General features: G+C 31.4%; 1 protein-coding gene across 2 annotated transcripts; it reads right to left on the bottom strand.

Moving 5' to 3' along the window:
* Positions 1 to 1,629: 1,629 nt before the first annotated feature.
* Positions 1,630 to 10,911, bottom strand: LOC134701014 (MORN repeat-containing protein 2-like). Of its 2 annotated transcripts, XM_063562161.1 has the most exons (5): positions 10,769 to 10,898; positions 5,478 to 5,495; positions 3,441 to 3,521; positions 2,622 to 2,865; positions 1,630 to 1,864 (listed from the first exon to the last, which is right to left on the bottom strand). In XM_063562161.1, exons 1-5 carry the CDS (start codon positions 10,776 to 10,778, stop codon positions 1,759 to 1,761), a joined length of 459 nt encoding a protein of 152 aa, XP_063418231.1. In that variant the 5' UTR covers positions 10,779 to 10,898; the 3' UTR covers positions 1,630 to 1,758. The 2 variants fall into 2 exon arrangements, with proteins under 2 accessions (XP_063418231.1, XP_063418232.1); XM_063562162.1 differs by lacking the exon at positions 5,478 to 5,495 and having other exon boundaries at positions 10,769 to 10,911.
* Positions 10,912 to 10,957: the final 46 nt, after the last annotated feature.

The following is a 10,957-nucleotide window of genomic DNA, read 5'->3' as shown; positions in this document are numbered from 1 at the left end:
GGTAATTAATTTGAAAGATCAATTGTCAAGTATATTGATTGCTATTGTTTATCCTAAAAACATAAAATTAATTAAAAGTTGTCTCTATGCTCAGGGCAATTTCTTAAAGAAACATAATTAGTATACATGTTTTTTTAACAGTAACTTTAAATCAGTAATATGATTGAAATTTACGATTTACTTCATTATTTCATTTTTGATTTAAAATATAAGGCCTACATCTAAATGTGCAACCTCCGTCGTGCAAGTACAAGTAACATGCCTAATCATTTCAAACACTCCACATTGTTTTCGGAGACCAACATGTGGAAAGGAAAAAATCAAATTTCAGACATATTCAAATCTACGAGATCAAGAAGTTTTATTTTTTAAATTGGTACAAATGCTATAGTTGATACGGTGTATTTTATTATTAAAAGTCAAACTTTGCCAGAAATCCTCACAGACAAGCCTTATATTTATAATGCCAAAGGACAAACTTCGATTCTAAAAGCGTAAATTTATAAATGAATGGAAGGTTGTCAAATTGACACTCATACTATATCTTTTATGTGTAGAGTACTATAGATAAGGCTTTCAAACACCAACTTTATAAACTACCGGTTAACCGGTTAATCGGTCGAACGATTATCCGAGTAACCGGTTAGGCAAAAGTGTACGATTTGACAACACTAATATATTTTAAGGTCACTTGTACATATGCATTGTTCTAGCAGCCATTCCCTTGTATATAGACTCAGTTTGATATGTTGTGAGGGCAATTGTACATTATTGTTGAAGAGCATGTGTTGATCACTGTTTTCTTAGATGTTTTTGTTATTGGGTTGGTGTGTTATTGGCATAGACCCACATCTCATTACTTTAATATTTTTTTTTTATTTTTTTTGTTAAATTACCATAAATGTATCATTTCCCAAAACTGTAGCAATTGTTTCAGACTATAAATTACAATGTTAACTGATTTTTGTTGTTAAATACAGTATATAGTTATCAGGTTAGTTCATTCAATGTGATTACTGTAAATTCAGAAATTATTGCCTGTATTTATTATTGCGATTTTGTCATTTTAGACTTTTAAATACGATTTTAATTTTTACGATTTTGAGAAAAATCCTGTTAAATTCATATAAAATATTTCAAAATGCGAATTGAAATTATTGCCATTACAATTCACTCGCAATTTTTGCAATAATAAAAACCTTGCATTAATTTCTGATTTTACAGTATTTTAATAATAAACATCGTTTGCCTCTGTGGTAACAGTTGAGAATTCTGTTTAATATAAAAAAGAAGATGTGGTATAATTGCCAATGGGACAACTCTCCACAAGAGACCAAATTACACTGAAATTAACAACTATAGGTCACCGTAACTATTTTAAAAAAATAACAGACATTTAAAAGATTTGATTGACTGTTGGTATTTTACTCTCAGCACACTAGCCTTTACCTTGAGGGCTAGTTTTTACTGTAAGGGAATCAAGAGTTCCACGCAAGATCCATTAAACTTCCCACAACAAATTAACTAGACAATAACATGATAGCAGTTTTTTAAGTAAACTTGCCCACCTTAATAATTTGTAATCTAAAACTAACACTGTAACAGGTAAAACACAGGTAAAAACAAAAGTTAATGATCTGCATGATTTATTTACAATGTACAATATTTACAAATGTTAATTCTTCCATGACATAAAGGCAATCTTTGTCCCAAATGCTTCTTATAGATCACCATCATGGTGATGTTATTGTTTTTATCTTAGTCTAGATTGAGTTTAAATCTGAGTCCTGGAGCAGCTCTGTATCTGAATGTCCCCTCCCACACCTGTCCGTCTGTATCGGTAAACTCTCCACCTCCTTCAAGTCTGCAAATATAAACAAATCATAAGTTAATGGATTTGCGTTTCAGAAACTCATAGCCTATGGGTAAAATTATTATTCTTGAAATTTCCGTAAACGAACAATAGATTTTTGGCCAATAACATCAGGTTACATTGTTCCTAGACCAATCAATTTTTTTTAAGGACGTTTCAAACACAGTTGTTAGATACTGAAATGGTGAATTTTAGTTACGAGCTGTCAAACTTTTTCTTTATCTTTCAATGAATTATAAAAAAGATTTGTTCTTTCTATGTAATTTCATTAGGCATGGTGACCTTTTTTTCAAAAAAACACAACAGCAAAATAATAGGAAGGCAAAAAACTTTGATGTTATAAATGAATATACTGTGGATTCATTTATTTTCGTGGGTACCAATTTTCGTGGATTAAGGAAATCTTAAATGTTCGTGGATATTTAATTTCGTGGATATTTAATTTCGTGGATTGCTGACATCTGCATACCAGCCTATAGAAAATTAGCTATTCGTGGAACATTTGATTTCCTGGTTTACCTGTACCCACGAAATCCATAAAAAAAATATCCAACGAATAATAATGAATTCACAGTAGACTGATGATGAACTGCGATCAAACAAAAGACTCTTTACATGCTTTAATTATTATCAAGTGTAAAAATCTAAGAAAATTTGTTCCAGCAACTCAAAGACAAGTGTACATGAAGACACATTAGATAAATTTATTTTTCTCATGAGCTTGGCTTATGACAATCATATTGCTTACCTGTTTTCAACAAACTGTCCGGTGTAAGCTGAGTTATTAGGCCAGGTATATGTCCCTAAACCATGGAACTGGTTGTTAACAAATTGTCCTTCATACTTGGCACCAGTAGGATGTTTCAGGGTTCCCTGTCCATTCATTTTATCCTGGTTCCATTCTCCTTCATACATTGTACCATCAGTAGTAACATGGATTCCCATTCCTGATCGGTCCATTGACCCGTCTGTACCATGTAAATAATCTCCTTCTGAAAATTGTTTTAAAAAGAGATTGTTAACTATTGCTGTTATTTTTATTACATTTTACCATTTCACCAATTATTCAAATGATCTAAAACCTAATCTCCTGCTAGTTAGAAAAATAATTCAAGAATATCAAATCCATTCAAACAACTTAAAAACTTTTTTATATCCTTCAATGTTTGGCTCATTTTTTTTTGCCAGTGATTGTTCTTTTTAACTTTCTTTTGGCAAAGTTTTTTTTTGGTCCTTCTTTGACAAGACTAATTAACTTCATTGAATGGTTCCTGGCAGAATAATATAGGATCTCGGTAGGTACACCGTACGTACTTACAAAAATAATTATACATAAATTATATAGGAAAAACTCTGGACTTTATAGTGCTTAAGCAAAAAACATTCTTAAAGTATATGGCTCAGGTAAGTAGTCATGGTAGTAGGGGGCAGTAAACAGAAAACAGAAAACAAGAGTCTGGACTATAATTTTGTTGCCTTAGACTTTATGATAGCCCCTTGATGTTTTTTTCAATTTCTCTATACCAATATACAAGACTTCTAATTTGCTTGCAAAAACTTGTCTTACCATATTTATCTCCATTTGGGAAAACATAGACCCCTTTCAACACAGTAGGTGTTGCTTCCTCCTTTTTCTTGTCCTTCTTGTCTGAAAAATATAAAAAAAAAATAATATGTTAAGTATAAGGTAAGGCTCTGTGTCCAATGTGGTACTTTGGCCTCTAATGGTTTACTTTTTACAAATTGTGACTTGAAGGGAGAGTTGTGTCATTGCCAGTTCTACCACATCTATTGATATTTACAAACTTCAAATTTTAGAAAACCTAATATTTTATAATCTAAATCACAAGCCGTTTATCAGATGTGCATTACATTTTGAAATCTTATGCTACTTTTATCTGTGATAATGATTGAAATCATTTAAAGGGAGGTAATTAGTGAACCTGTGCCATAATAATAAAATACTGTATAAATATTGTTTGCACTGGCCATTGTTATACTGCAAATTAAAAAAAATCTGCGGCATTGGATCCTTTAATTTCATGTAATACAGTACGGCATTCAAATAATGAAACCCAAATTTTAAATTGTGAGTTATTATTTTCTGTGAGATACTTTAAAAAAACATGACTAAAATTTACAGTAACAATCATTACTGTAAAATAAATTTGTGTAATTTATTTTTTGAGAGTTGTGTTTAATACAATTAGCCCTGTATACCTTGAAAATACACAGAAATCTAGGTTAGCATCAATGCAAAAGATTAACATTAGGCTTTGTATGATTGACAAGAGATACATGTACAATGTACATATGTGAAGCACATTCATAAGTCAGAAATTTGTGAAAATTGTAACCTGAAGAGGGAAGAAATGAGAAACAAATGATAAGGGATGAACTTAATACTGTCATACATGTGATTATTAGTAAAGAATTAAATTTAAGGTTGTGATTTGTTTCAGGATAACAATATGGAGGTGAAATAAGGGGAAATAATTTGTGAATCTGTGACATGATATATACATGTATTAAATATTGCAATGTGGATTAGAAAAAAAGAAACGTTATTATTTTTATTGAGAATTTAATTTACTCTATCAGCATGATCATGATGATCAACAACTTACATTTAAATAAACAAAAATCAAAGTTAGCATCATATGTAATTTGTCTATTTTAATCATCACAATGTACTGATAGTTATCGGGGTAAATTTTAAAAGAAATATTGCTCTGAATTTAATTAAAATATGATTTAAAAAAGCTAATATTTTCTTTTTCAAAGTCTATGTGCATACACGCAATATACATGACAAAACAATAATTATTGATAAATTAAACTCAATGTCAATAGGACACCCACCAACCACCATATTTCTTACTTAAGGTGGTACCTAACACTACAGGGAGATAACTCTGTAAAATCATCAGAACGTTTTAATGACGTTGTGTTGTTAAGGGAATAGTAAGCATCTCAATGATCAAAATTGGTGTTTGTCAAACTGCTATATAACCAGTGTAATTTTTCTGACAAAACGGTTGGTTCAAAGTTTTTGAAATTTTTATATTTTTGTTAAAGGGTCAAAGTAAATACTTTAGCAAAATTTCATGAAAATTAAACGAGCCAAATTAATTTTAGTTAAAGTGTTGGGTACCACCTTAAATGAACTTAATAAATCTTTGTTTAATAAAATGGTACATTCAGAATCTTAAAATAATTGCTGGAAAACATCACTAATAAGGCAAAGCAAGCATGGCTGGTACCAGCAATATTTTTTTTGTTTTTTTATAGTTCGGTTTTGTCTTAAAATTTAATACAAAAAGCTGGAATCACAAAAATCCACATAGATAGTGTTAGTTGATTTGAGTTGCTGGAAACTACTACTATAAAATTACATTCTGAAATTCAAAATGTTCACTTGCCTTTAGTTTCAAACAGGTGGATACAGAATTTTACTATATGGTCTTCAATGTGAAAATAAAGCAAAAAATAAGAATACAATTTCTTTTTAAATATTTTCTAAGTAGTAGTTTCACAACAATAAAACATAATTTACAACAACATTTTTATTCACATTCAGATTCACACAAACACGACAAATTACCTTCAACTATTTGATTTTCTGAAATATTTTTAAAATTTAAGATTTTTTTTTTATTTCTTAATCCAGAGATCTAGATATTAAATCATGGTGAAAATTTTCAATCTTTTTCATTGAACTGAATGTTACAGTTTCTTCTTTTGTTGTATGGTTCACCACTGTCCCAGTTTAGAGGAGGCTAAGCACTAACAGACATTTTTGACACAGCCACATTATTTATGTATGTAATAAATTAGGCCATTAGTTTTTGAAAAGTTTCATTTTTTTAATGTCATGGCCTTTTGTCATCTATGTAGCAGACTTTATATATGGTAGCCTATACATGGATTCTTTTGTCTTTAATTGTTTCACTGCACATGCTAGGGGTGGATCCAGCCATTTTAAAAATGGGGGTTCCTTACCAAGGACAAAGGGGGGGGGGGGGGGGGTTCCAATTACATGTCCCAATTCAAATGCATTGATCGTCCAAAAAAAGGGGGGTTGCTAACCTTAATGTATAAAAACAAAGTAAAAAAATAAATCCAATTGATGGACCAAGTATCTGACGGTGGACAAAATAAATTATAAAAAAGTGAAAACTTTCATCAAATTAAAAATATATGTGTTGTATTAACCCTTTCCTCCATTGAATTTTTTTTTTGCATACTTGTTTCGCATAGGATTTTTTTGATAAAATGCTGAACTTATGATTTGAAGTATTAAAGCATTGTGAAAAACAACTATTTCATCAAATAAATTTAAGTCAAATATTCCTATGATATTCCTTTTCATGTTGGATACAAACTTTATTAAGTCAACTGCAGACACTTTGTAGTCGAAGTGTTTCAACTGAGGTACTACACAGGCGTCAAAAGGCGTCATTATGGAGTAAAGGGGGTGGCGTCAAAAGGCGTCATTATGGAGGAAAGGGTTAAAAAACAATTTATGCAGGCAAAAGTTTCTTAAATTTAACATGTTCAAGTTATGGTTGAAACAAAAAAAACTAATTATTTGACAATATATTTTCTACAAATGTTAAGTTTTTTATTATAAAACTCTTAAATATGTGCTTGTTTTGAAAACAATTAATACAATTTATTCAGGAATTTCCATATTTTCTTCATTGATACAGGATACCATAATTGTTGTATCTTGATGTTTTAGCCAAAAAAATGTAATTTATATTTGGTTTTGAAATTCCAGTTATATAAAATTTATTCCAAATCAGGGGCGTAGCTAGATATCCAGCGAACTGTAGGCACCAATCGGCAGGGGGTCTGGGGGCCGCTTAAGGCCCCGCAGTAGGTCCAGGGCAGAGCCCTGGTAGGGGGTTCAGAGGGGCGAAGCCCCCCGACGGAAAACGGTTTTCAGCATTTTAGCTGCATAATTTTATGAACAAAAATATTAAATTTACTGGTCATTTATTCATGATAATTATAATATACATGATGAAAAGTTCGAAGAATTATGAGTTATCTGACTTGTGAATTAGATAACGCAGCACAGTCGGAAATATGGGGAAAAAATTACAATATATATATGCACTGCCCAGCGTAGATCAGCGTACCCCTTTAATTAAGCAGTACACCCTGTTTGGTATTTTCATATCTATTCCGTTCTGATTGATATATTACGTATAACTAAATTAATAGTAAATATTGTGACGATCCTTCATTAAAAAAAAATAAGGCACCCACGTAAACACTGATATTACTTTATAATAAAACTATCTTTTTGGCTAGACAAAAAAAACATCAATATTTGTTTATTCTTAAACCTTTACCATAGCCACACAAACACATACACACAGTTCTGTTCTGTTCATTCCATCGTAAAAAAATTCAAGAAATTCGTATTTCTTTACATCCTTTTCTGTAAAATCCCTACCTGCTTAGGAATTTGGACAATTTTTTTTACAATAAATACAACAGGGAGATAGGTCCTGTAATAGGTGTCGAAGACGAAGGTCTGGAAATTTGAAAATGCCATGCATTGGAAAATGAGGGATTATTGGATAGGAGCAGAAATTTTGCCTTTCAGTAGACCAACTACGAACTCCACAAAGAGAGGCATTCTCTCTATAACTAGGCATCGGATTTAATGTCCTCATTCTGACCTGACGTGACTGCGTAGTTATACATCCTGCACAGTCAAACGGACAACCAACATTGGCAAGTCGGGTGAAGGCAAAGTGGAAAGCTAATTGAAAACTAACAACAACTAATTAAAATAAAACCCTCCTGTGTCTATGTTGAGGTTTATTCAAGTTCTTGTTAATAGAAGTGAAATGATCTGAACCAACTAAAGTTCAAGTTTATAGATTCTATATAAGGTAAAATCATACTGACATTCATTTCTATGCAATATTTCATTCACTATAAGAACGAGAGGCTAGTGTACAGATGACATGCGATAATCAAAGAGTTTTGACAGATAACGTTGTTTATCATTTTTTTGTCAGAAAAAAAAAAAATATTTGTGAAAAATTATGTGTAGGCACGTGCCTATAGTGCCTTACGGCAGCTACGCCCCTGCAAATCATTGGCAATGTAAAATTCTTAAAATCCAGTAAAGAAAAAACTTTAAACTTGGAATTAGAATCTTTAAAATAGGCACCATGTGATATTTGTGACCTGTATTCCATTTACATGGTTTCCACATTTGAACCTACTTTAGTGGGCTAAAATCAATAAAGTGCTTCCTTTCAAGTCATGCATGGTAAAAGATTACTTTTCCTTTGACAAGTTTATTGCGTTTCTGAAAAGTGTTTGCAGAACATGAATAAAAAAAAATAATTAAAAATTGTGACAAAGATACCAACTTGGTCCAACTTGGTACATTCCAAGTGTAACGGTATATTAACATGTATTTTTTATTAAATTATCTTTATTCACCTAAAATATACAGTAATATTTACTGCTAAAGCAAAATCAATCCAACGAACATCAGCACCATGATAAGAGACGTAATTTTGATTGAATTTTCCAAGGACCCTTCACATCGTTATTGGGAAACGAAGTGTGTTAAAATGTCGGTCAAGTCTGAAATCGATTTTGTCAAGTCATTGGGCATTTATTTTCACACAAGATTGTATGTAACATTATGCACATAGGAAAAATAATAGACCCCCGGCATAATCTTTTGAAAATTGTATTTTCCTTTTTTAAACAAGACGAAACAAGTCTACAGATTATGTTTGCTATCACCCCTTTGGAAACAAAAACAATGTTTAGACCTAGTTTTTTGTATATCTGGCTGTAAGGGTGTGATCACATGTTAGTCACATGTTTCACGTATGACAGGAAATGATTAGAACATAATGACAAAAACAATTTTAATAAATAACTTGACTTCTGTTTCGTGTGAAATGTAACGCATAACGATAACGTCATTTTCTAACTTAATTATTACGAAGAACAAAACAAGAATGTAAATCATATCTGATTTACCTGTTTGAACATCTCGCGAGAGTTCATATTTGCATATTGTTGCAAAGAATTCTTTTACAACAAAGTAGATTACACCATCTAAAATTTGCGTTACAAAATGGGAAACCAAAGTAACGACAGTGTTTTCTACACCTGCTACAGAAATACTAATAGTTCTTGGTATTTTCTTCTCACTATTCTTATTGGTCGATGTTCTTTGTTATTTGAAAGCAAAAGTTACGAACTTGCGGGTGACGATTATCTATAAATCAGTCAGCGTTATGCACTTAGGATGCGATAAGTAACGCGAGAAACGACACAAAAATACGGTTGTATAATCTTTGAAACTTGTTAATTTCAATTTTTTTTCTAGGGAAGAGTAGCATACACTTGTATGTTGATAAAAAATAATGGCATCTTTAGATGTAGTTTCAACTTTTCTTACAGTAATTCACAATTTTATAACTTTTCTATAGTTATAGGAAACGAGCCCAATAGCAAATTATGGTCCATATTCAACATTTGTTAGGGGTCTTTATTAAAGATACTGGAAGGTTCACAAAATAGATAGTTAAGGTTTTATAAGGGTTAATTATTTATTAAATTTTAATTTAATTTTTTTTTTTTAGTAATTTATTATTTAATTATTTATTTAGTTATATATTTTTTTCTGCAGTGCCACATCATAAATACAAATGTACCAATGAGTTTTATACAAAAGTGACGTAAATTTACCAGTGTGATTCAAATTACAGAGAGATTATAGTGTCAAGTTGACACTTCTAAAGACTAAAGTAGTGTGCTTAAGAATTTTATAGATTTTAAATCAAAAGAGCTCCAGTTATCAGTTATGTGAGCAGTATAAAAGAACTAATTGCTGCTACAATAAAAAAACACAATGTGATTCATTACAATATTATAAGTTAATACACTGTATATGGTAATTACACCACACAAATGAGATGTGAAGATCATTCATGTTAAAAGTACACAGAGTTCTGTAAACTAACAGTTTATTATCACAACTCCCTTGAATTTAAATATAAATATACTTAATTTTCAATATCTGAAGTGGTTTCATATAGGTTATATGATGGATATGATGGTATAATTTATAGAAACAAGATGGTACAGGTATTTCAAATTTACCTGTTTACCAGAATGCTAAATGAAATATCTAGGGAGACAATGCATGTGTACACTGCTTTACAAAAGTTTTGATTGTCTCTCTTTAAACTGTGTAAACTGAGAGCATGATTCTTTTATATGCATTTACAAAATCATCTTGTCTCCTCCAGGGCGTGAACCTCGACCTATGTGTTACATTAAAACTTTAACCGAGTGAGCTGAAGATGTACTTCCCAACTGCTTATGTTAGGTTAACTACATGTATATACTACATTTTTGTACATATGCTGATGGAAGCAATCATGTTACAACTGTTAATAGTGTGTACATTTTCCTTTAAAGTGGGTGTTAGGTCTGTTCGACGTCAAAGCCGACTGTGCAAGGGCTGTATAGCTAGTCAAGGTCGTTAAAAAAACAATTTCATTTTGTTCGACGACAGTCACGCAAATTAAAGTAATCATTTAATAGATGTTTAAAAAAGTTCAAGCACTGCAGATTTCCAATTTCCAAATAGCGATATGTCCATATTAAGACGTAGTCCGAGATTACTCTGACGTCCTACGGCTGTTTAGCCAGACAAGCTGGGGTCCCACGGCCCCAGCTTTTCTGGCTAAAAAGCCGTCAGACGTCAGAGCAATCTCGGACTAATTAAGACGGAGCGAAAGGCCAAGTACGAAAATAAGAGCAAATGTGATTTTGGGCGAATTCCTTTTAGTGTTAGCCTCCATAGAGGTGTGTTTTTATGGTCAATGTTTATACCTGCAGGCATGTCTGTATCAGATAATCTGTTAAATAGTAAATTATTAAATCTGTGAATTAATAGATGGAGGCAGACATTTGTAAACAAAACACCATGGAAATGAACTCACGCGAGATATTAAACTCAAAATTAGTTTCGGATAAGTATGCAAACTCACAGAAAAAGATTAATATTTCTCAATTCAAACA

Source organism: Mytilus trossulus, unplaced genomic scaffold (genome assembly GCF_036588685.1).
Source record: "Mytilus trossulus isolate FHL-02 unplaced genomic scaffold, PNRI_Mtr1.1.1.hap1 h1tg000210l__unscaffolded, whole genome shotgun sequence".
Taxonomy (NCBI): domain Eukaryota; kingdom Metazoa; phylum Mollusca; class Bivalvia; order Mytilida; family Mytilidae; genus Mytilus; species Mytilus trossulus.
Note: the sequence above shows the minus strand (reverse complement) of the source record. Positions and strands in the feature narration are given on the sequence as shown.

Excerpts from the sequence above, each read along its gene's own strand:
- LOC134701014 (XM_063562161.1), bottom strand. Across the intron at positions 2,866-3,440 it reads CCCAAATGGAGATAAATATG|AAGGAGATTATTTACATGGT; the intron begins GTAAGACAAGTT and ends AACAATTTTCAG. Across the intron at positions 1,865-2,621 it reads GGACAGTTTGTTGAAAACAG|ACTTGAAGGAGGTGGAGAGT; the intron begins GTAAGCAATATG and ends TTATATTTGCAG.